Source organism: Amblyomma mixtum, chromosome 2, assembly GCF_055824585.1.
Source record: "Amblyomma mixtum isolate Tamu chromosome 2, ASM5582458v1, whole genome shotgun sequence".
In the NCBI taxonomy this organism is placed as follows: Eukaryota; Metazoa; Arthropoda; class Arachnida; order Ixodida; family Ixodidae; genus Amblyomma; species Amblyomma mixtum.
In genome coordinates this window covers 317,319,938-317,345,879 of record NC_143013.1, presented here as the reverse complement: position 1 = coordinate 317,345,879, position 25,942 = coordinate 317,319,938, and the positions used below count along the sequence as shown (strand labels likewise).

The 25,942-nt window shown below is 48.4% G+C and overlaps 2 protein-coding genes across 6 annotated transcripts in view; one reads left to right on the top strand and one right to left on the bottom strand.

Annotated features, from left to right (window-relative positions):
• Positions 1-25,942, bottom strand: part of LOC149365090 (citron Rho-interacting kinase-like) — a 198,835-nt gene that overhangs the window by 90,905 nt on the left and 81,988 nt on the right. For 3 of the 4 annotated variants that reach the window (XM_089575157.1, XM_089575160.1, XM_089575159.1), the window contains exons 1-8: positions 13,867-13,972; positions 10,449-10,690; positions 9,407-9,582; positions 8,665-8,915; positions 8,155-8,248; positions 6,544-6,756; positions 3,316-3,469; positions 1,520-1,706 (exon numbers count right to left, since the gene is read on the bottom strand). In XM_089575157.1, coding sequence (XP_089431283.1) covers positions 1,520-1,706; positions 3,316-3,469; positions 6,544-6,756; positions 8,155-8,248; positions 8,665-8,915; positions 9,407-9,582; positions 10,449-10,677 — 1,304 coding nt within the window. In that variant the 5' untranslated portion in view covers positions 10,678-10,690; positions 13,867-13,972. Of the gene's footprint in view, positions 1-1,519; positions 1,707-3,315; positions 3,470-6,543; positions 6,757-8,154; positions 8,249-8,664; positions 8,916-9,406; positions 9,583-10,448; positions 10,691-13,866; positions 13,973-25,942 lie in introns of those variants that run through there. The other variant, XM_089575158.1, reaches the window with a different exon arrangement.
• LOC149365089 (bicaudal D-related protein homolog) overlaps positions 14,318-25,942 on the top strand; it is a 185,000-nt gene continuing 173,375 nt past the window's right edge. The window contains exon 1 of one of the 2 annotated variants that reach the window (XM_089575167.1): positions 14,318-15,262. In XM_089575167.1, the coding sequence (XP_089431293.1) occupies positions 14,984-15,262 (279 nt within the window). In that variant the 5' untranslated portion in view covers positions 14,318-14,983. The remainder of the gene's footprint in view (positions 15,263-25,942) is intronic. The other variant, XM_089575163.1, reaches the window with a different exon arrangement.

The following is a 25,942-nucleotide window of genomic DNA, read 5'->3' as shown; positions in this document are numbered from 1 at the left end:
GTGCGATTTTAGAATTTTCTTCAGTGGAACCGATTTGCACAAGAATTAACATTTTTTTTTTTTTTGAGGCATGGAGACCCAAGTGTCCTGCCGGGAACGGGCACCAGCACGAGGCATGCACTATCCGGCGCTCGCCCAAGCTACCTTAGACACCGCAGAATAGGCCAGCTCCGCATACAGGTCGATCCGAACTTTAGGATGGTGGTGTTTTTTTTTTTTAAGACTGCCCTAACCCTCTAACCATGGCACACTACTCAAAGAAATGGTGCAGGCCAGCATTGCGCGCGGTCAACCCGTCACGTGCACGTAGCAAGGATGGTTGCGTCATGGAACATCACTGATGCTGTTAGGAACAGGTGGTGTCTCGGTGCCAACGCTTACAGTAGACGCTGCCTGGACGACAGCGAAGCAGGAGGGAAGCAACGAGCATGTGCACCACTGCCTCTTGTCCGGCTGTGCCTTGACAAAGCACTGAGGGCACGTTGGTTTGAAACGTATCTACGCCTGCATTGCAGTGAGGCATGTCTTCTCTGCAGGAGCGTGCTCCAGCAGTCTGCACACCGTATTGATTGCTTTTTGTGCTGAGAGTACTGGGTTTGCGGCACTTCGCAAATCGAGCATCAGCATTAATACTCAGCATCCCTCTGCTGCACCACCTAGCAGCTCCAAGTGGCTGTTGCTTCATCTTTATCAGCTTGAGGCGAAATCAGGATTGGACATCCTAGCAAAGCACATCAGACCTTCGAATTAACCGGGCTGCTGCGTACTGCCACTTCTAACTATCCGGTCAAATTTACATTAGAAATTACAAGACCGCAGAAATTCTTCCAATTATTCAGGGTTTCGAATTATCAGCGTTTGAATTATTGAGGTTTTACTTGTGTACATAAAGTTTTGGGAGTCCTTAGGAATTTTTGAGGGTGGGGCAACTTCCGAATCTTGAGGGTCCTCACATTTTCCACTTTGGCAGTGCCCCATGAATGGTCCACTGGTGGTCACGCAGTGTTGATGACGTCACGACCCTCCCAATTGCATTCATAGATCACAAGGCATCCTCATACCCCTAACTGGCGCAGTTGTGCAGCAGTTAGGCGATGCACCATTGCCCCGGCAGGTGGCTGTTTCAAACATGGCTACCGGTCCGGCTCGTAAGACCCAGGTTGCTCCTCCTGCGCTCCCATAAGGCAGCACCACGGTGGGCAGGTGGCAAGTGCACTGAATTTGGCAATGGTGGGCAGTTCGCTCACAATCCGGTCGGCAGGCACGAGGCCATGCTGGCCTGGCTGATGCCACAACTGCAGCGAATTTATGACAAAAGCCTCTGTCGGGATGTCAGTCACTGTGACGTCCGTACCCTTTCTTTCACACTTGGCAAAGAACGGCAGAGCGAGAGCACACCAGGGACAGGATGAAATTTCTGGTGTGGGTGAGCTCCCTAAAATAGCTTCTTGCTGTAAAATAGATAAAAAGGAGGAGGGGGAGGGGGAGTGGATAGCCTCACCCCTTTCCCTCTGCTCACCTCTCCAAGGCAGAGTTGCTGGCACTCTGGGTATGTGTGAAGCCCACAAAAGGCAGGCTGGTGCCCTCGAAGCCTTTCTTCTGGTCCCGCAAGGCTGGGTTTTTGGGACGAGCTGGTTCATCCTCGAATTCGTAGAAGTTCGAAGTGTCTTCCTCTCCACTCAGATTTGGCACGAATGGGGGCACAGCTGCAAACCATGAGCCATGCAGTGCAATTCCACTCATGCCTTGGCCATACAAACAGCCCCGAACAACTGGAACTGACAGCCGCACCGACAGCATACAGTGTTCATTTCATAGTGCCATAATAATTTCCATGCAGCCAAATAGCAACAAAGAAAAGTCCACGGTGCAGGATAGAGGCAAAAATCAGGACATAGTTGAACACAATCAGCTTGCAGCTTGATCTGTTGTCTGCAGGTGAAAGCACTAACAGTAAAGAATTTTTTTTATTATTATTTTCTCAATTTCTAATCTGGCTTCAATCCTCATCATTTGTTTTTATAACTTGGCAGCCTACAGTACTAAGGCAGAGCAGACAATTGGGCAAGCTGGTGTAGATTCAGTGCTGGCGCTGTCTCCTTTTTTGTTCTTTGTGTTCTGTCCAGTGTGCGCTGTTTTTTCATTGTGCACAGAACTAAGCTAAAGCAGGCCAGGCATAGATTATTAAAATCATTTAGGATTTTTTTTTTTTTCAGCCCACTACGAAATTCATCCAGTCAGACAATCAAGAGGCTTATAGACGAGAGGGGGGGGGGGGCCATATTGCATAACCACTCAGACACATGAGAAAACTACACCCAAAGACGAGTGCAAAACTTGCTTTTTAACGGTTATGCCGACATGTATAGTACTACGGTGCCAGAAGGCTTCATGAAGCTGGATGAGGAGACAAAAGTGAACACAGACAGATGCATGTGCGCACTGACAGCAGGTGGATCAAAATGTTACTCGAGGACTCAGTGGAGAACAGGCTAGTACTATACCTGCCTCTTACTGCTTACATTGTTTCACTTCCACAAAAACAAAAAGGAAACAAGTGAACACTAACTCCCACAGTTTGAACCACAGTTAGTCTAGTGTATTTTGGGAAATTCCCCCAAGGGCAGTGTGGGTTTTGACCAGAAGAGTAATTACTCACTAACCTCCACATCGGGTGCACCTAAACGGCAGCAAAGTGGGGCTACATAGCTTAATAAGCAAAGCAATTATAAGATGTCAATGAATAATTACTTTCTTCATTATTTAGGGCGAAAAATAAAAAAAAATTCAATTCTATCCCAAAACCAAGAGCAGGCATAAGCTTTAAGCATTTACAGTGGATAGTTATCATCGCCACTAGAGAGAAAGCAAAAAAAAAAGGAAACAGTAGTACCGTATCTCATATCACCGTTATGTTCCCTCAACACTAGCTCAACCAGCAGGCTAGCTGTTGGTGTGAAGTAACATTTTTCTCTGAACAGCTTACATGGCCTAGGGAGTGGATACTGCGCTGAAGAGTTCATGCCAGTTTTGCTAACATCACAGCTCATAGCATGTGGAATGCTGCTCCTACGCATTTAATTCTCAAATGGGAAATCTTTGCATCTAAGACAAGTTACAATGCTTTGAGCAGTAGTAGTAACCAACACAGCCAGCCATAGCATAACTCTTCCTTGAAAATATTCTGTCAACCCTGGATGCTGCAAGGCTACTTACCATTTAACATAAATCTCTCTTATACATGGAAGCCGCACAAGATTGGCACACTGAAGGGAAAACCTCAAAATTAAAGGAGTGAATATGATGTTAATGTACTTTGTCTAATGTTGTCCATGTCCACGGGAGCAAAGAACTCGTGACGACACATGTCGTCATAGGAGAAACGCTTGTCAGCAGGAGCCAGCAAGCCTTTCATCATCTTCACTGCTGCCTCAGACACGGCTGGTTCTTTCGGAAAGACCAAGGACTCCTGAGGCAGTGAAGGAAAGGAAATAGTACAGGTCAGGTAAGCATTCGCAAGGCACGAAGAGGTTGCATTTGAAATCTGTCCAGATGGAATGCAAAGGGTCACCCACTCCTAGCTTGAACATGTGAGAGGTGCGGCTGTGCTCTTCAGATAGCCAGTGCGTCCGAAATGGCCGCGCATCAAAGCAATGTGGAGCAAGCATAGAGTGACCTAGAGCTGGTGCTTCTTGTCAACTACCACTTCATACTGATGCACACATGCAGCGGACCCACCAGCACTCTGGAGAGCGCAGCCACGCCACTCGCATGTTCAAGCTAGAAAGGACAAACTTGTCCATGCACAGATCTGACAAAATACAGGGGCCAGTAGAAGGATTCTTGTCACACCATGTATGCAGACATTGCATAGCACCATTAAAATGCAGAAGCAGTGCAATACTTCCACCTCAGTGATGCATCTTGTGTTCCACACATGTACCAACCTGTGTTATGCACAAGCACCAACTGTGTCCTGGAAGCTTCTTTTATAGCTGCCAATTCACTGATGTACAGAAAATACAGTATAAACCTGTGTAAAGGCTGCACCCGTGTATGGGCCGCACCCTGTATTCCCGGAGGAAATATAAATCTGTGTAAGGGCTACACCCAAACTTTCCACGACCCACACGGGAATTTTTTTCGAAATGCACACGACTTGGCCTCCACAATCAGCTCCTGCAGCGAGTAACGGTGCGCTTGATCGCGGAGGCCACGCATGCGCACAGGAGCTTCCAGGTGCCACCCATGGATGGCACCCGAGGCCGCGGGTCATCACCATCATCAACTCTTTTTCTCCACTGCAAGCTCCTGCTATCCATATCGGCATCAGTACCGCAAGCTTCAGCTTTCTGTGGCTGTCAAAGGCACGGGAGTTGTGGTAGTGGTAGTTCACCATAGTTGTGGCTTTCGTGTGCTGCTGCTGAGCATGATGAGCAAGCATGATGATTTCAGCATGATGAGCAAGCACCTTAATAGCTAGATGCCTGGTAGTTTGCTCTCGAACACGGCAAGCGCGGCAGGAAGGAAATTCGACGTGGACGAGAAGCGCGTCCGACGATGGTTCAATCCAAAGGATGCACTAAGGAACATAAGCTGCAAAAAGCGTGCTTTCCGAGACAAGCCGTGCAAGTTTCCCGAACTGGAAGAAGAGCTGATCTGCTATGTAATGGAAGTGTGGAACAACGGCTATGCGTTGACAACAGACATGCTGCGCGACTTCTTGCGGGATGAGCATGCACCAGAGAGCAGCACCAGCTTGGAGTCTGAAGACTCCGTGAGTGACGATTAAACGTAGAATAAACGCCGCTCATTCCCTGGTTGGTGTGTTTTTAAAATCTTTTTTTCCATCGCGCATATAGGCCACACTCCAAAAACTGGCCCTCAAATCTGGAAAAAAAGTGCGGCCCTTACACTCACTTATACGGTAAATATACTTTAAACAGAGACCCTTACAACAAAACTGATGCAAACAGTTCCAAGGTCCTTAAGCAGTACTGACACATGACAAAAATCTATTATTCTGCTTCCCACCAAAGCTCTGAGGGGACAAAAGAGCACCTCTATCTTGAAAACATTTGGCCGTGTGAAGCATGGGATCCATGAGAACCATGGCAATAGTTTCTCTAACAACCAATGTCACATATCCTTTGATGTCATGCATGCACAACCTTAGCAGTACTAACCGAGTCAAAAAAAATTCAGGGGGCACTTTGACTGTCTAAAGTGGGTAGAGGCGGAAGCGTTTTCCGCACCACCTTCGCTGTTTCTGTGGCACTGGTGGCGTCACATATAATTGAGTACTAATTACTAAGTGATGGCAAATCAGTAATTAATTGTTAATCACTGATTAATGCTTGAATGTTAATTAACTGCTAATTAATGACGCTTAAGCTCCGCCTTTAGGAGTGGAACGCGACAGCGCGTTGTAGCGCTGTCAGGGAGACCACGGAACGCCACCACCCGTTCGGCACGATGCCTTGCCCTTTGAAGAAAGGAAATGGCGCAGTAATTCTCTGTCATCTCGGTGGACACCTGAACCGCACCGTAGAGGAAGGGAGGAAGTGCGAGTGAAAGACAATAGATAAAGAGGAGCCGTAATGAGGAAAATGAAAATTGCATTTGAGGAAAGGAAATTACGCAGTAACTGTCTCACATATCTCGGTGGACACCCGTCAAAATTCAGGGGGGCACTTTTTTGACCTAAAGTGTGGTCACTGATGTATGGTTAAGATGTTAAGCTTCGCCCCTAAGAGTGGAACGCGACAGCGTCTTGCAACGCTGCCAAGGAGTCCATAGAACGCCATCGCCCATTCAGTACTACGCCTCGCTCGTCGGTAAATTGGTTTTTGAGGAAAGGAAATGTATCTGTCTCTCATTTGTCGGTGGACACCTAAACCTCGCGGGAAGAAAATGGAGGAGGATGAGAGTGAGTGAAGACACCATATTCACTAGACGCGCCTTTGTTCATTCCAAACCATCGAGCTGGCATGGCGGAGTGGATAGCATGCTCGTCTCTCACGCCGAAGACCGGGGTTCGACTCCTGAGCTCGACCAATTTCTTAATCGGTTTTATTTATTTATATGGCCTGACTAGTAAAGCTAATTAGGCTAATTGGGTAATTAAGCATTTACCTAAGCTCAGTCCCACTTACTTGGAGCATCACTATACGATCCCTTCAATTGGTTGCATGGTTACTAGCCAAAGTGCAATTGGCCCCGTTTGAAATTCGCGCACTGTGACGTCACGACCGTTTCCACCAATTGAAAAGCGTGACATTTTCTGTCGACAACTGCTGCTTACAACGATGAGACATTAAAGGCTTCCGCCTTAAAAGGTGACAAGAAATTTGATGAAAGGTTAAAAGCTGCCACACAGAAAAGTACCTTGCATTCACACACTTCCCAAAAGTTATGTATAAAGTTTCGAGTCCCCGGTTCCTGCTAAATCTGAACAATTCAGAATGCTGGCAGCCCAGCTGTGAGACTCTGGGACTCCTTTGACCATGCAGAAAGTGGCACAGAGATGTAGCGCACCCTCACCTTGAAGGTCATGATCTTGTTGTAGGTGACCACCACACGGTCATCAGCAAAGGGGTTCTGCCCATACAGCATCTCGTAGGCAAGCACACCGAGCGACCACCAGTCGCAACCGGTGCCCTGCACTGTGGCGCAGGCCTTGATGCCCCCACTCATGGCACTCAAGACCTCGGGGGCCACATAGTGAGGCGTGCCCACAGGGAGGCGACTTGAAATCTGCACAAGGCACAGGCTAAGCACTTTGCTAAGCACTCTGAGTACAAAAGGGCATCTTGATAGAAAGGAAAGGGTAGCTAGCCACATCCTCACCCATTTACCACCAGAGTATAGGGCATGGCAACAAGGCCCATGACAATGAAGCTACAACAAAGCTCTTGCCATACCTATTATAATAATAATAATAATAACCACGTTTATTTTCACCACTTGATACAAGTGAGCGAAAAGAGGTGGCTGAAGTAAAAGCTGCTGTCTCCGCAGCTTGACAAAGCCTCAGCCACCTTTGGCGAAAGCAAAAACATGCGTTAGAAGGCATTTTCAACAAGCCCTATCTAAACTTGCAAAAAGAAATTAATCAACATGAGGCGAGCAAAAAACATTGCATTGCAAAAAAACAAACCAAAAACTGAAAAAAAAAATATAACCATTACACAAACAGATTCCGACTGAAGATCTGGACTGAAGACAAGATCTGATTTGTAGACAGCAATAACATAAGAAGGCAGTTCATCTAATCATTGGTAATCCAATCTCAGAGCATTCCCCAAGTTTCTGGAGGGCGACAGACAGTGAGGAAATCAGAATCCGAAACACACAAGGAAAAACAACCTTTTTCATTCAACTTCATGTTGATTATCTACCAGCTTTCTGAACTTGGGCGACTGTTTAACTGTTTACAAGATGTGCTGTGTCCTGCTGTTATCTGTGAACTAACCTGTATCTTCAATGCAAGAAGCACTGCGAAAGCTCCAATACAAAGTGATACTGCTGTAGCTTTATTGCGGGGTCCCCTACCCTGATGACATCAGTGGGCAGACTGAGCGAGCCTTCACTCACCCAGTCTGCCCACTGACGTCATTGTTGTAGGGGGCACACTGCTGGTGACATGTCGCCCAAATTGGTTGTGAGCTACTGCGAGCAGTAATTTTTAAAAAATCATTTCTAAGTTATAGGGTTCAGGCAGAGCTTTCAAATTTGACAGCAATACCTATGAAGAAAACCTCTACAGATCTGTCGCACTAGAATGTGCCCATTCAAATCATTTCAGGGTACCTTTGAGCGTCTCCCAAGTTTTTTTCTTGACACATACAAAATATGACCACAGCAACTCAAACGGCAGCACTTGACAGCAAGTATCCTCAAGAGATGACTGCAGTCACTAAGCGCTGAACAGCCCACAAAGTGGATATATATATATGCCACTGGGAAAACCTAAACAGAATTCCTTTTTCTGGATAGCCAGGAAAAGGAAGCATACTAAAGGACTGCACATGTACACAAAGCTGACACAATGTAATACTTTCTGAACATATTAAAAAAAAAAAAAATAGGTTGCAAGGCATAACTGGCAGCAATACATTCATTAAAATGCAAGCCTTTTATGGATGCACTTACGCTTTTCTTATCGGAGAGCTTGGCTGCCGATCCAAAATCGGCCAACTTGATGTGGCCAGTGCGGTCGATGAGCACATTGTCCGGCTTCACATCCCTGTAGGCAACACAACAAAGGCATCATCGTTCTCCATTGCAGACAACTTGTTTAAACCACAGGAGAAAATAAAGGCTGCCAAAGGCCCAAATGAAAATAGCTGACAAGATGGGCTAGCTTGTCACCCGAAAACAGTACTTATTAATTTGACCTCTTTGGAATTCTTTAACGTGGAATGACATCACGCAGTGCACGGATGTCTTTTGCACCTAGCCTGCATCAAAACATGGCTGCTGCGCCCAGGATACGATTTCGTGTCCTCCTGCTCAACAACTGAATGTCATAGCCACCAAGACTTCGATGTATCAAGATTTTCCCAGGCGGCAGAAATCAATCCAGAGTTCTCCTCCGTGTTATCCCTCCAGCCCAAGATTGGATTGAGCACATAACTGCCCATTAATTTTATCATGCCGCACCTGTGCACGTATCCAAGAGAGTGCAGGGCATGGATAGCGAGCGTGAGCTCGGCAAGGTAGAAGCGTGCTTCATCCTCCGGCAGCAGGCCCCCCGAGCGGTCCAGCAGGCCAAACAGGTCACCGCCAGGCAGCAGTTCCATCACCAGGTAGAGGTGTGCACTGTCCTGAAAGGCGTACTGCAGTCGCGTCAGCCATGGACCTGACTGTGCAGCCCGTGCTAGGATGTCTCGCTCTTCTTCGAAGAAGGCCACCTGTAGGCAAATTATCATAACAAGCTGGAAGTCAGGGCAGGATGGCAGAGCTCTAAGACAACTTGTAATGTAACGCCTCACAGCTTGGAACCACATACTAGTAAGATGCATCTTTTTGTGACCAACAGGTTGCTTCCCACAGAAACCAACATACCGGTGCATCACATGTGGCTATATTGTGGCATCTTTCCATACTGCTTTCCCTCCTCTTATACAGCTTATTTATGCAAGTCTGTCAAGTCTGCTGCTTTGTCCACTGTCATTGCCAGCTTCACATTGCAGGCTACATTTTCCCTGCGCCAGCTGTTTGGCACTCAAAGTGCCTGTATGGTTTGCAAGTTTCCTTTGGGAAACTCTGATTTCCACTCATATGAACTGTGCAGGCATACACATGGAAGCAGACAGTGATGCATGCATACAGGCACATATTACTACGGAGTTCAAGTCATCTAGCTGGTGCATGCCATGGCTAGAACATGCTCTGCACTGACCTCCCTCTGCGAAAGCGTGTCATCCTTGCGCAGTATCTTCATGGCATAGATGTCTCCAGTGGACTTCTCCTTGACCATGCGGATGTCACCAAAGTGGCCCCGGCCAATGACCGTCTTGACCTCGAAATCCGCTATGCTCACTCGCAACTGCCGCAAGTCTTGCACTATAGTCCGATCTGGGAAGGAAGAAGCAACGAGTGACTTAAAGCCCCTAAAATTTCGTAAAGCAACAACAGCTCCCTCCCCCTCCACTTCCTCCGATACAAAAACAACTATGCATGCATCAAAAATAGCATCTAACGCATGCATGGGGAGGTGCAGCAGGATGACCGTGCCCAGCGTGAGGGAGAATAAAAGAAGAAGGGGTGACTGCGAGGCGGCACTCTCCAAAAGCTGGCATTATTTTACAAAGTTGCAGGGACTTTAGGCAAGACTCACTTTGCCACGGTGCTATTACATGCTTAGCCAGTTTGCTGCACTAGTCAAACCGACGCATCAAATAACCAAAGGCCCGTTAGACTGCTCTATTGCAACTGTGATGGCATTTTCTGAAACAAAATCATCCTTAGCCATTTTGCTAAACATTACATAAGACAATATAATGATGGGAAAATCAACGGTCAAAAAATAGCAATACGTAGCCTCCAACTGAATACTCCCTAACATTTTTGTTCCTCTACACACCCTAATCTGTACCTTTATGACATCCTTAGTAGGTACACTCCCCTCTTCCATGGCATCAACAATTCACCTAGCTCATTAGCAGGTTCTTGCTAACAAAACATGTTACCAAAGTAATTACAAACTCTGAGAAAGTAGAGTACAGCACCAAAAAAAAACAGTACTCCACAGTAATTAAGGCTCCTTAACAAATGAGGCGACAGACAGGCCATACAATTGAAAGGATCGCATCAATAAAAACTACCTGCGTTTGCAAGGACATCTGCTTCACTACTATTTCGTAGTATACCTCCCTTTGGTGTAGCATTTTTAGCGATGAAATGGACATGGTTGTAATTTCAAAACAGGACAATGAACTCACATTTGTCGAGAAAAACAGCAATGTTTTTGTCCCTGCGCAGCACCTCCCGGTTGCACTCATCGTAGAGAGCAAACAGGGCATCCAGGAGGCTGTCGCGACTGGCCAGATGCCGGTTCGGGAGGGTGCAGCTGGCCCGGCCCAGCACGAGGTGGTTGAGCTTGGTTGAGCGCACCGCTATCGGCTCCCGCGGCTGGGCCTTTCCTCCACTGTCCGCACCAGTTTGAGCCATCCTGTCAGTTGAGCTTGGATAAAGCATGCAATGAATCCGTTATCCACAAGTCACTGTCACAGCAATTGGAACAGTGACTGTAAGCAGTGATTCACCCCTAAACAGGAGTTTCAGTTTCATTGACATACATTATACACTTTCAACGTGACAGCAATGGGAGGAGAAACTCTTGATTCATTTTGGTACTGGCAAAAAATAAGGTGACACTACAGAATGTTTTCACAAGCCAAATTAAATACATATGTAAAAGAAAAGGCAGACGAACGAACACACTTAGCATCTGCCGTTCATCTCTCAGCCTCCCCAATCATGTTTTCATGAAGAGCCACTGAAGGAGCTTTTATATATCACCACTTGCATTCACAAAGTGGAGTTCAATGTGTCTATTCCTCTTTCACTTCCATTTTTTTCCTTATTCAGATGTCTCTTTTCCCGAGAAATGCATCCTCGATGAAGCCATTTACCCTTCCTGCTTGTGAGTGAGTGAGTTGTATATTCGTACAACCAGCCTTCACACTTGCACAATCTGGAATCAACCAATGGCAAATATATGTGGGAATTCATGCATAGGGTGGTACAAACGACCACAGATCAAAAAGTGCGGTGGCACCAACCACTGTCAACGGTTAGAGATATCAATTTTTCAGAGCCCATTTCCGTCTTTAATATGCTATGTATGACATCAGTAAACAGAACCCAACGTAAAGCTTGTCTCCACCCAGTAAATAGTCTGTAACTGAATTTCTTCTGTAATGTAGTTTCAGTCTCAGTGCCTGTGATCTCACAAGTAAGGTCGATAACACGTAAGGCATGCAATAACTGCAATAAAATAGCTGCTTGTTCACTTGCTGCGATAGTACCAGCTCCTAGGGCAGGCCGATGTAGGTGTTTGAGTAAACAAAAGCATTGCAGCAGCAATTATATCACAGTTTTTCTGCGCTTTATATGAGTTTGATCCTACTTACAGTCACAGCCACCATTCCGCTGCTGAAACTGAAACTGGAATTGTACGAGAGAAGAAATCCAATCATAAGTTAATTCAGCAGAGGCAAATTCACGTGGCAATGTATGGTTACTAATATGTGGCACATCATTCCAAATAAAGAAAGCACAACAAAAGTTTGGCACTGTGCATTAGCAGTGAGTGCAGCATGCTACTTAGGGCTGTTAGGTTTTGGCTGGGATGCTCAAGTAGACATATTCTGCTGTTTCAACACATTTAATAGCCACACTAAAAGGCAGATTGAGGTCAGGACACCTTTAACTACTGCACTAGACAAAAGTGCCCTGCAATGTAATATGAAGAAGCCCAGCTAGTCTGCCTTGCAGACTAGATACCATAGCATAATGAGCAAAATACAGGCACTAATGAAGACATATACATTAACAACGTTTGGTGGCATAGAATAAAAGGTTCTTTAATGCCATGGCTGCCCAGACAGCATGAGCCATCTTCCCAGCCAATAGAAGCCCCGAATATGCAACCTCAAGCTTCACTTTTACAAGCCTTCACTCCTGTGTATTTGTTTTTCAATGACATAGACAATAGGCATGCTGCCATGAACAGATGCTGTTTCCCCAAAATAAATTGCAAACAACCTTGCATTGAAGGGGAGACACTTCTGCATTTTTGAGACATAAACCCTGCTTAGATGCACACAAAATTCCTAAGCAGGTAGACGTGGAACCTTTGAATTCATCACTTTTGTGATGGTCGTACATGTGATTTTAAATAAAATGTCTGGCCATAAGTAATGTTTCCAAACCCTGTCTTCCTGCATCAAGAATAGTGAAGAACAATTTTATTTTGTGCACATCTACATGCTTCTAGAACACTGTAGCCATTAGATACCAGCCTTCAAACAAAATACTACTTTGCCGGACAACTGAGACCACAAAATCACATTTTTTTTTTTTTGGGGGGGGGGGGGGGGGGGGGGCATTAGTTTAACAGTGCACTACCAAAATATGGCACCTGCTTTTCCTATACAACAGAGAGGCAAGAGGTGTCTCTGTCCTGCTCAATATTATTTCAATCTAAGAAACTGGTATTCAAATAAGGTAGCCTTCTTGCTGCACCAAAATCACTAAGTGCAGTGAGATGGGGACTTAAAAGTACAGACATCTAACTTTAGCTACGTTTTCTTACTTCTCTGTATTGATGCAAAAGGCACTAGAATACATGGATCACCACATAGTATTCCCCTACGGCTGCTAAATAATTTATAATAGAATTTCTTTTCCCATGCTGTTCCAGTTTCGGTTTTATCAACCGAACAGTGGCTGTGATATCAAAGGTGACTGTAAGTCACGTTAAGCATGAAAAAAACTGCCGTATAATTTCTCACTACGCCGTTCGCTTCGGTTCACTAGCCAATGTTGTGGCTTCGCTACGTCACGTCACCATGCTGATTTATCTGACAGTTCAACAAAGCACGACTAGCTTTGTTGGTTATACTGCACACTGAACTACTGCTGACATAGTTATACACAGAGCCAACTAATATGCCGTGTTCTTGAAGCCCGTAAAGAAATGAGCCGCGCTAAATCAGCACATTTCGAAGTAGATGGGTGACGAAATCATTTAAAAAGTGCACAAGGTTACTCCGAATGACATTGAAAACATGAAACCATAATTGCTAGCGAGATTTACCAAAGGGTGTGCTGCAAAAGATAACGGTAAATGGAGCTTCATCAAATGACCATGAGTGAAAACAGGCAAAGCCCGCTGGACATTTCCGGAATCTGCAGCGCACCAAAGGACCTAGGAAACGTGGAGAGCACACTCATTTTCTCTTACCATCGCAACAATTATCATGTAATCAAGTGTGCTACCGCTCTAGTAACGAGTTCGATCCGAAGAGCTAAGCCGCCTCCGCCGCCGCCTCTTCACTTTCTATAAATGGCAGTCGGGGTAACGCCAGTAAAGAAGCGAAGATCCAAATCATGCATCCTTTACGCATTTATTCGAACGGCTTCGATGGACCCGCGTGCAGTTACAATAAACTTTAATCGCATATTTAAAATAGAATACCATCGTCAAAGAGCACAGCACACAAGCGTCATTCGAAATGAGCGGCCGTTCATTGTGACGGTTGAGGCGGCAATAAAAACTAAGCGCGGAGTCCCAGCAGCCGCACACTGACGCTGGAATAAGCGTAAAACACTGTGCCACAAGCTCAAACTTACGCCTCTGACGACCAGTACCGGTTAATCCATTGAAGAAAGCGGTTTCTTCGAAGTTACCGCGAGCTTAGCGTTCAATCGCATTCAAACAACTTAAAAACCGAAAAAGACGCTGTTGTTAAACCAGTGTTGCTTAAACAGTCTGTTGAATTCGGCTAAACATGCAACAAATTCATTTTTTTTAACACAAGCAAGAACCAGCATGTATTAACATCTGTTCTTATAAATTAATTTAAAATATGTGTGTTTATTAAAATTTGGGACTATATTTTGCCTGTAGTAAAGCTACTAAACGCGATTTTGGATTGGTCAATAAAATATGACGAAAAAATGACGTCACTTGTATAAAGTGACGTAGTGCCATGCGTAGTGCACACCTTGAGAGAGAGGAAGAGGAGGACGAGGTCGGAGCAGGCAGCTTCAGAGAGGCAGATTGAGGAGGAGAGGGAAGCGCGTGGCGGCTTTTGCTTTGTGAGCTTTCTTTTCCGGCACCGGGTCGACCCTCTCCCTCCCTCTCCTCCGTCCAGGTAGCACAGCTGGCAGAGCGGAAAGCGGCGGCAGGGAGCAGTCGCGTACCAAGCGCGGCAAGATTCGGGACGTCCGCTGCCGCGCGTACCAACATCTCTTGCAATGACTTCGTGAGCGGCTCACACGCGCGTCTTTTGTCTACTCGTGGATACCCCCAGCGCAGTGCAAGAAGCGGACACTTGCTGTGGATTTATGACATGAAGAGCGACGGTGCCCACAACGCTGTCTGCACCGCCACCCGGCTTATCGAAGAAGCGGACTACAACATTCCAGCGGTGTCCACAACGCGTTGGTTGAGTTCTGATTGTTGACAGCTGCGGGATGCGGTGAATTGGTACACGGAAACTTTCATGCTCGTCTTGGTGGATGTGTTTGCTGGTGGCGCGTGGACTGAACGGGCGAGTTGGTCCGCCTAGTGAGTTTGTGTTTATCTGACAGCCCCTCACTTAATTCTCTGGGTGCCGTCGCAGTTGGCGTCTGCTGGTTTTGAAAGGTGCCGAGTGCAACTGGTTCGTGCGGATATACGCATAGCTCTGCGCGCCGTGTGCGGTTTGCGGCGCCGTTCTGATGCGTGTCGTCGGCGAGTACTGTGATGTGCGCGTGCCGGCTCGAATCAGGGATGCAGCCCACGACCGGTGCTAGTCACTCGCCCATGCTGGGTGAACTTGAGGATTACTTGCATGAGATCCGAGGCCGCGACGTCGCGGCCGACGACGACGAGGCGGACCCAGGTGACGTCTACTCGCAGCTGGCCCAGAAAGAGAAGGACTTGCTGCTAGCCGCAGAAATCGGGAAGGAGCTGCTCGAGCGCAATTCGGATCTCAGCCGCCAGAATGAACGGCTCACCGAGGAGTACTCGCGCAAACTCGAGGTAAGGATGATATGTGTGTGGCAGCATGTAGTTACACCTGAAGGACATCCTGGGCCTGAACGGTGGTCGGATATATGATGAACGTCTGCGATCGCTGCGCGTATAATGGGGGAAAGCATTGCTGGGTACCCCCAGCTACTTTTGTTACTGGCGCCAAGCTTGTGTTGTGCTTTTTACTTCTGCCTGTTTCGCGGGTTTACAGTCAGCCTGGCCCACCTCCCCAGTTTTTTTTTTTTTTGCGTTTCTTTCACTACTTTCGCTTAAGCCACTTGCGATAAAAAGAAACTAACCAACCAAAATGACCAGGTGAGCATGCTCCAATTTCTAAGACTGCCCACTCGGCGTAGTTCCCGCCACCGCTTCTTGCATGCCGGCTCATAAAACGGTTGCGCGAAAGAAAACGGCCACTCCGCACATGTAATGTCAGCTGGTTGCAGGTAAGAGACATTATCGAGCGAAGCCGCGATTGTCCTTATCTGCCGCGGTCCGCAGTGCCTCCTGTCTGTGAATCCGGACGCCCGATCCGGACGTATGCCCGAGCATACGTCCTTTCGTACTTGTGTCTATTTCGTTCCCGTTTTTCGTGCTGCTACGTGTTTTCAAGCCCGATTGCGCCGCTCCTGTGAATGCGGCTGCGCTGCTCGAATTTGCTCGAACGACCTCTCTGCAGCCAGGCTGTCGAACAAAAAAAAGTGTGAGGCATCGAGGCTAGATGGAGCCTTTCGCTTCGTTGTCGTGCAGCGCATTTCTTTTTTTAGGGCCATAAGAACAAACAGCACGCTGTCACTTTCGGATTTTGGCCCAGCAATGGCATGAAGGCTATATTGTTTTCTTGCAAAATGGCGATCAGTTGCCATGGTAACGAGTCGTTTGTGGCGAAACGGTCCGCGTGCTGCGGATCGTTAACCTTGATGAACGTTTCAGGGGAGCGTAGCTTTCGCCTGGCTAGGAAATCGAAATAGAATCTATCTGTCTATTGGTTGATAAGCACGCAGACGAAAAAACACATACTGCATCGCTGGTAAATATACCGCGTTCCTGGCATAGTAAGCAGGGGGCTGCCCAAGGGCGTCCGCAGAATTTTTTGCAGGGGGGGGGCCCATTGGTTGTTGGCGCCGGAGGAGGGGGGGGGGTATGTTCGTAGCAGAAAGGCACTATTTGCGGAGTAAATTTATTTTTTTATATATAAATAAAATAGATAAGTAAAATACACGCATTAAAGAAAAATTACAAACAGCAAAGTAAAGCGAGGCTAGGAGAGATACATTGGAGTTTATAAGCGAAGAAACAATTAAAATTAATAAAAATGCAAAAAGATACTATCACTTCGTGGAGAAGAGTGCTCAGTTTTGCTGCATACGGGTTCTCGACACACCCGGATTGATGACCAGCACACAGCACAATATGTTCACAAACACGCAACGACAGTCACTCAGTCAGTCTTCCTTGAACAGAAACTGTAGACGCCTCGGATTTTTCTGGGCGAATTGCGTGATGACACGGGTGATAAATTCATTTCTGTGCTTCATTACACGCTCTCGGTGCACACTCATCATACAAAGGCCGTCCAGTCTGTCGTTTGTCATCGTTGAGCGTAGCCACGTTTTCACTCTCCTCATTGTACTGAAGGAGCGTTCGACCATACAGGTAGTAACTGGCAAAGCCAGAGCCACCTCATTGGCTTTTGCAACACCAGCGAAGAATGTCTTGGCCTGATGTAGAAGCTCGCAGTAAGTTATTTCTGATGGGTCCCCAGTTTTGTTGCACCACATCTCGTACCAAGAGATGGCCTCTTCCTTGAAGTTGTCGATGCCGTAAAAGCACTGGAGTTCTTCGGCGAGAACAGCGAACTCAACACGGCTCAAGTGCTTCATTTTTGATGGATTCAGCTGGAGAAGTTTGAAGCTCCTCTCATTGCTTTCAGAAAAGCGCCGAGCTTGAGAAGCAGTGAGGGAGTCCAAGTACGGCACATATATTGCCACACGGTAGTATTCCTCCGACGACTGAATCCCGTAGTTGTCTCGGTGGGCTTGACGAGAGACTTGTCTTGGTACAGATATCACCACATTTAAGTGATTGGCTGCCTCCCTTGCTGCATTCATGATGTTAGAGAACTCCTCTACAGCGTTGGTCCGGTGGCCGCGAAAAATACGTTGCAGCTCAGTGATGTGGTCATGCACAGAATGGAAGTACATGGATACACCTTGCAGAATGTTCGTAACTGGTTCGAGCCGAGCGCTGTACTTCGCTACAATATGCAAGCAGACGATGAAAGATGAGCTTGTTGTTGCGCAGTAGAGGATGTGAGCTCGTTGTCTAGTTGCAGCGTTCGAGCATGATTCCGTGGACGCGAGCTCCTCGAGTGCTTCGACTATGGCCACGTAATGCTGAGAGAAGATCCTAATAGACTTGTACTTCGCAGACCATCTTGTCTCACACAGCATCGGAATGTTGGGCACCAATTTTCTCCGGAGCACGCTCTCGCGGAAGAAGTTTATGGTTTGTTTGATTATCCCAATTGTGTTTCGAATTTCAGAGACGTCGTTCAAATCGTTGATGACGAGATTTAGTTTGTGACTTGCACAGTGGAAAAATAGTGCCTTCGGGAACTGTTTTTGTATAATTTTGTTCACTCCAGCTTCTTTTCCAGCCATTGTAGAGCATCCATCGTACCCCTGTCCAACGAAGTTCGAAAGAATCAGCCCGACATTCGTCAAAAACTTCAAGATTGCCGCGGCGATGCAAGCGGAGTTTAATTGCTCCAGCTCTACAAATCCCAAAAACTGCTCTCGAACGCACACTTGGACTCCCGCCTTGTCAATAAAGCGAACGCCTATAGACATCTGCTCTTTTCCTGAAATATCTGCAGTTTCGTCAGCAAGAACGGAAAAAGCAAACGCTTTGTTAGCTTCGGTAACTATCAGCTCTCTCAGGATGTCGCCACAGATTGTGATGATCTCGTTCTGGACGCGGACAGAAGTGTACTTGGCATTGCCAGCAGAAGAAGCGAAGTGCTCCTGAAGTAGAGTATCTCCAGCTTCTACACGAAAGTCAAGCAGATCATTGAAGACTCCACTATCGGACTGTTTGCCGCGAATCGGCAAGTCATGCGTCGCGCAAAAGACAATGGTGGAAACTATTGGAAATAGTTTCTCACGGTTCCTTTCAACTTGCGCGTGCAGTGCTCTGTTCAGCTGCTGTAAAACGGGTAGCTGCTTGCCTTTCATCACATCCATAAAGTTCTGTGAGGCCGTCATTGCCTCCTGGTGCCATTGGGATTTTACGTGATCCCTGCACGCCTCGTGCATTTTTCTGTAGTTACTGAAAGCGCGCACGATAAAACTACCTTGAGTACCCCGGTGAACACGCGGAGGAAAAATGACGCAAAAATGACAAAAGGCGCCTTTCGCTGTCGCTGAGTACGCAAGCCAGGGGGCGTAATCTCCCAGCCATTGATGTCGAAAAGACGTCTTTCCAGGTGTTACATCCTTCTTAAAATCATATGTAACATTTGGCGACCATGGCTTAGTAATAAGACGTAACTTCAAAAAGTCCGGTACGCCAGTGAGTTTAGCTTTGCCTAGAAACTCTCCTAAGTCATATTCTTGAGGCAAGTGATTTGTTTTCTTGATGTTGTCTCCGGACTTCGATCCCAAGCAAGAAGAAAGGGAATCGTCTCGGCTTACTGCGTGACCGGAGCTCGCTGGTGGAGTTCCTTCCATGGAGACGACGACGTCGGCTACTGTCCGGTGATGAAAGGTTCCATCGCTCTGGTCAAATCCGGACTTGAATCCCAAGAAAGGAGAAATGGAATCATCTCGGCCTGCTGCATCACCTGAACTCACTGTTGACAGAGTCCCTTCCATGGAGTCGACGAGATCAGCTACTGTCCGGTCATAAAAGCTTGCATCACTCTGTTCAAATGCTACACCGTTGTCACATGTCACACCAGAATCTGCAGGGGCGCATTTGGGTAATGCTTCGTCAGACAAGCGCTGACGCTCGAAGAAGCGTCGAATATCCATCATTCGGGACCGCGCGAGACAAAGCTGGCTATGGAGTTCCTCAGGGTTGGTAGTGTTAAAAATATATACACATTGATTGGAAAAACGGTTGAATGCGTACGTTGAAAACAAAAAATGACTATATATGCAGCGAAAACTTATTTACAAGATAAATGCACGCTCGCAGCTTCATACACCTCGCTCCATCTTGCTCGCGCAACCGCAAAGTCGAGTATTTGCACACACACTACTCGCCGCTCGTCGTTTTCTCGTCCGCTGTCTTGGTTGTTCTCAGCTTCGTTGACAACCGGCCACTAAAAACACCGAAGCACAAACAAAGAGGCGCGCACACGCAAGGAACGCCGCGCGACTTCCGAGGGGAAGGGACACTCGCCACTCCGGTCGGAAAATTTGTTTTGTGTGTTTTTATGGGGTTCAGAGCCCCAAAACGACTCAGGCTATGAGGAACGGAGGAGTATAGAGTTCCGGATAATGTCGACCACCTGGGTCTCTTTACCATGCACTGACATCGCACAGTACATGGGCGCTGTTGGGATTTGAGGCCCAGCCAGAGGTGACAGGCGAGCCAGGCAGGCGCCATCGGGCTGCCTTGACCAAAGGCGCTGGTTTCCGGAGAAGACGCAAGGAACGCTGGTGTGGGGGCGCCTCTGGAGACTGCGTCGCCGTGAACAAAAGCAGCTAATCCCCTTTGCCGAAGATTCTGAAAGCGGCGCTTGTACCGAACTGCGCTCTCCCGTGGATCGGAGGAGACAGCGAGCGGCGGCGGCGCCAACTCATCGCCCGCTTGCCCCTGAGCAGCCCGACAAAGCGGGGATGGACACGGCTGATTTGTCCCTCCCTCTTGAAGAATTCATCGGTGGCCGGGGTGTGCACTGTCTGCCTCCGTGTCGCTATCTCACTAGAGATCAAAGAAACAGGCACACATCTCAAGACGGCTCGAAACACATGCTCGTCGGTGCCGCTGTATGTCTGCAACGACGCGTCCCCGAACGCGGCACTTCGCAGATGTGACCCAAAGCGTGGAAGCGGGGCCGCTTTTACTCTTTTGACTGAGCGCACCGCCGCCCCTGACGTGCGGCCATCACTCACGGTTCGAGTGAGTGTTTTTCCAGGGGGGTGCAGCCGCCCCCCCTTGCCCCCCCCTCCGGACGCCCATGGGGCTGCCGTTAGTGGAGGACTCCGGACTAATTTCGACCACCTAGGGTTCTGTAACGAGCACTGATGTCGCACAGTGTGGCAAATTACACTGGCTGACCCGAAAGACGCGGGTTCGATCCCGGCCGCGGCAGTCGAATTTCGATGGAGGCGAAATACTAGAGGCCCGTGTACTGTGCGATATCAGTGCACGTTAAAGAACCTCAGGTGGTCGAAATTTCCGGAGCCCTTCACGACGGCGTCCCTCATATCCTGAGTCGCTTTGGGACTTGAAACCCCCATAAACCAAACCACCAAGGCGAGTTTATTGCTATCGGTTCTTTACGCACGCTTATCACTCAGCCAGCCGTTCGGATCTTCACTTACATGAATGTGTTTCGCGACAGATCTGTGTGTTGGGGCCATAGTTCGTCACTAAGCCATCTTCTAGGCAGGTAGATAGTTCAAAGACTGCGTTTGGGATATTCTTGCAGTTATTGTCACACAAAACCTCAGCTTTAACTAATTTATTAGCAGATGACCACAAACAATATCCGCATACCACGTGGTGGCTCGACTGCTTTGGCATTTGGCTGCTGATGAACCCAGGATCAGGGTTGTGGGGGTGGGGGTGGCCGCGGGAGCTACATTTTGTTAGAGAAGTGCAGAAACGCCTGTGTGCGATGCAAAATACTCCGGGTGGTCGAAACTGATCCCAAGCCCCACATCCGTAATCATAGTCCACGTGCAGCTTTCCGACATTAAACCCCTCCCAAACAACAACAGACGTTCCGAGGACGTCCTCATCCCGTACAGCATATAGTATCTCGATGGCTCCTCATAAGGATGTCCTCAGTTAGTACTTTGCTGGAAGACTTGAGGATCAAAATTCCTCAAATGGCTTACAATTGTCCGATCGCAGGGCAATCGTACTGTGGAATTTAACTGAGATCATACCGGCTTTATCTCTCGCACTCGGCTCCCATTAATTAAAAACTCAGGGTTATTAAACAATATGTGTTTAACGAAGGAAACCATTTTGACCCCAAACATTATATGCACTAAGGAGATAACATATTTTTGCCTTTGCGCCTGTTCTTATATATCACGCTTCTGATGGGGTTGGACTGTTCAGATTTTTGGGCCGCTCATATTTTTCATTCAGGCAGCAGAGCGGGTAAACTGGTGCTGTGCCTCTTCTTTTTGCTTATTCTGGCTATAGCTTCTCTTGCATTAGGTTTGAATATGGCACTCCCATGAAAACGAAAGCTCTTCATACAAATCCTGAAGTAGTACTGAAAATGTCCTCAAACAGGATACTCAAGACATTCTGAGTGCTCTCTAACAACAGACAAGTGGATCTCACTTGGACTGCTTGAGGACCAGTTAACTGTACGCCGAATATGCTGCAGCCGGGATACGATACGGCACGTCGGCGGCATCGCATGTGTCTCTTCGCCCCGAGCCTCCAGTCTCAGGGTCCGTATGTCTCTGCGCTCGCCGCTTCAGTCAATGGAAAACAAAAAGCGCCGACAACGGAAGCGCGATTATAAGTATAATGCCGCTGCCAAAGCGTTTCTCACTTACCGCGTACGTCTGCCATCGCCCTGTATGGGTTTCGAGCGGCGATGAGTGCGCTACACATGCTGTGGCAGGCTGATGATATTGCGCGAGGGATATGGCGGCGCAAACGGATTCATTTATTCTTTTTTTTTTCTCTCTCTCGGCCTTGAGACTGTTAATGACTCGTACAGCGCTCACGCTGCAGACTTCTCCGTGCAGCAGAGGCGGCCATTGCGCTATCCCCGGAGCTACGGCGATCGTTCCCTGTGACGTTTCTTTTTTCTTTTCTCCCTTGCTGACTTCAGACGTCAAATGGCTAATACCCACTACTCGGCTGCAGCAGTGGTCACGGTGGTAGTAATTAATTGCCGAAGACAGCGGAGATCGCCAAATTCAATTAGTGGCCCCTGCGGCACTCTTATATTGGGGAAGGTGTACGCTGAGAACGTGGAAACGACCTAAAACGTGCCTGCGAGGGGACTGAGGCTAAAGCGGCTGGCAGCTGGAAAGTGGTTTACGTTGCATAATAACGTTATTAGTCATTTATGTCTCTGCCACTCCAAGGTCATCATCGGCTGCGGCGTGCTAACAGCTGTGACAGCAACGAGAACGGACAGAATGAAAGCTGCAGGCGAGCTGGCTCATGTCTGAACGAGCGAAACCAGCAATATAAGGAACGAAGAGAGCAGTCGTTGCTGTTGTCTTCAAAATACAGGGGCTGATGCCTACTCCGAGGGATTGACCAAAAATTGGGCGGTAATGAAATGGTGGAATAATGCTATAGCAGGGTGACTCGAGGGTGCGGAAAGCGAATTTGCATTTTGCCAGTTTGCAGACAGTTAGGGAGGGGATGCATGCGAGCCTGGGAAGGGGAGTGGGGGGGAGGGCATTCCCACGTGGAATGACGGAGGTTTCGGTGTCCTCCGCAGGACAGGCATCGCTCTGGGTAACTGATTGGATTCGCTATAGGTTGGGGTAGAAGGTGTGCCTGAGCGCGAGGCTGGGAAAAGTGCTTTAAGCTGGCGCCATTTGGCACCTGGTTAGTCTCGCGTGTGGTGGAGTTAGTAGTGTCCTACGGCAGGGGTTCTCAAACTGGGTTCCGCGGGCTGTCTTGTGTTCCGCGAGAACCCTCACTGGCCCTGACCCGGCAGCTGATATGAGACTGGCTCTGAGTGCTGCTTAGCCACGCTTTGACTTGCTCTCAAAAGGGAAGCAGTACCACCCATCACATTAGTATTTGTATTAATCGGTACAATAAACATTTAACTTTTGCAACTCGCTCTTTGCAAAAATGCACTCGACAACATTGCTGGTAAGTGAAAGCGGGGTGGGGGTGGGGGGGGGGGGGGGGGTTCCCTGGAACTTATTGAAGGCTTTTGGGGTTCCTCCAAGCAAAAACGTTTGAGAACCCCTGTCCTACGGGATAGTCTGTGGTGGTGTATATGTATGTGTACGTAAGTGGGATACTTTCACACCGCGTGAGCCTTGGCGGCTTCGCGAGCAGTGTCGAGTAGCTGCAACTTGTCGGTTTGCGGGGCTCCCGACAAGATCTCGACATCCGCTCGCAACTCGGCGAGCGGATGTCCAGTGGATGTGTGCTTGACCAAAGGTGTTTCCCGATGTGGGGGCCTTACCTGTGCGGACACACGAAGCGCTGCGCGCACAGATTTCGGTGGAAAAGCGCCGTCTGTTGATTAATAGTTTCCCATTCTCATGCTGTGAAAACACTTTGTCAACGGACGTGACGTACCACTGTGACTGCCTGAGATTCCCCTCTCGAACGTGCAGCCAGCGCCCGTGGGTTTTCCTCTCGTCGTAATGCTGTGTAGTCAGGGGTCACTGCACGCGCTGTGCGGTTATCTATGGGGGCCAGCGGATTTCTGCGATGTAATTCGTCGACGCTTTGTTCAACAGCATGCAACGGTCTCGTTGTGACATGGCTTTCGCCTTTCGGAGGCAGGATGCGTAGGAAATGCGAAGAGCATTCTTCCCTACCTTCACTTCTTTTGTGCTGTCGTTCTACAGCCTGGAGCTCGAACTGTACTACGACCACTACATGTAACTTCACTAATCCAGTATCATCACTAGAGCCCTAGCACTATCACCTGTCACTGAGGTGTCCATACCAAGTTGCTTTCACTGTTGTTGCATTGTACATGGTGTTTCACTATGACCGGTGTGACATGATAGCCGGTGTTTGGTTCTAGCCAGTGCGTCAAAGGACAGCTTACTGCCATACAGGCGCATTCGTGTTTAGAGTGCAGGTGGCAGGTGGAGAGAGGGTAATCCCCCTAAACGCCACCTGCCACGGTTGGGAGGTGGAGGCTTCGTACAGGCGCCGAACAGTTTTCGCCCTCGTGGCCCCCCTAACGCTGTCGCATTTAAAACACGATGAACGTAAAGGACGTCTGACCCTGGTTACCGCTGTCGCCGCGTGTCCCGCTCACGTGTACCGCGCGCACGCGCATCTGTAGCTGGCGCGGCAACGGTAAGCTGAAACACTTCACTGTCAGAGCGTGCGCGCTTGACCCATACCAAATGGTGAGCTCGAATATTCTCTTCATCAACCGGGTGCATAGCTCTTGGACGTTGTGCTCGCGCAACGGAAATTAACGGCACAAGTGGCAACCTAATCGGAGGCATTAGGCGCACGGGTACAGCGTGACTTCTTTTCCGATGTGAAGTACAATGCTCCACACACGTCCAGTGCGCGCGAACGGTGCACTTCGGGCTGTGGCAGGGAAAATGATCTTACCCCGCATTCGCGTGGGTCATGGCGTTCTTCTGTCTCGGAAAGCTACGTGGAAGCCAGCAAGGAGCGACAAATGTCACGCGCACGCTGGGGCGCGCCATGTACGGCGAAGTCCACACTGGACGGAATATCCGCCGCGGTGGCTCAGTGGTTATAGTGTTCGATGGAGGCGAAATTCTAGAGGCCCGTGTGCTGTGCGATGTTAGTGCACGTTAAAGAGCCCCAGGTGGCCGAAAATTCCGGAGCCCTTCACTACGGCGTTCCTCATAGCCTGAGTCGCTTTGGGACGTTAAGCCACCACAAACCTAAACCAAACAGGCAGCAGCATCGCGACGACGTTTGGTTTAGTATGGTTTATTGGGGTTTAACGTCCTAAAGCCACTCGGGCTATGAGCCACCGCGGCGGGACTTGCGGCGCGCCAAATTTTGCTCTATCCGCGCGCACCGGCACACAGTCAGTCCCGGCTAACTCACTGACGGGCAGAAATATGGGAAGGAGGAAAGTCCGAACCTCTACCTTTCTACCTTGTTGCGCTGCCTCCAACTTTCGCCGCTAAATGAAAAGAAAGAAAAAAGAATAAAAAATAAACTGAGATCGTTCGGCGCTCGCGGGAAGCGCGCCGGAATCGCGCTCTCGGTGCCCCGGCGTTTTAAATTTTCTTCAGAGTCGTCGTTGAATAAAAATATAAATTTAGAAAAACTGAAGGAAACCCAGGGGAAGCCCAGATACCTCGGCCGATCCGACGGACACCTTTATACTTACCCGCGCGCACGCCAAAATGCGATCAAGCTGTGCGGCCCATAATGCTCCGCGCACTTATGGGGCTATCTTCTTCATTTGGTCTATATTCCACCCTCTTTTTCTGTTATTCATTTCCAAGACCTCCGCGTCCCTTTCATCTTTCAGTTTATATCTCCTCTTTCTCTCTGCGCCCTTTCACTTCTGATGTGGCCTCAGCCACACGGCGGCAGCTGCAACTTCCCGCCAAATAAGGCCCACGGGAGAGGGTGGTCTGATGTAGCTAACGTTGTGCGGGCATCCCCGCGTCTGGGCTCCGGTGAGGGAGCGGGCGACGAGAATCTTTTCTTGATGCCCGGGGTCTGTGCAGATGGGGAGGGGTACAGGACGTGGTTGCAGCATACTCAGAGCACGGCCGCAGCGCCCGCGCTCGGAGAAAGTGGAGAATATGTATATTTTTTTCTACC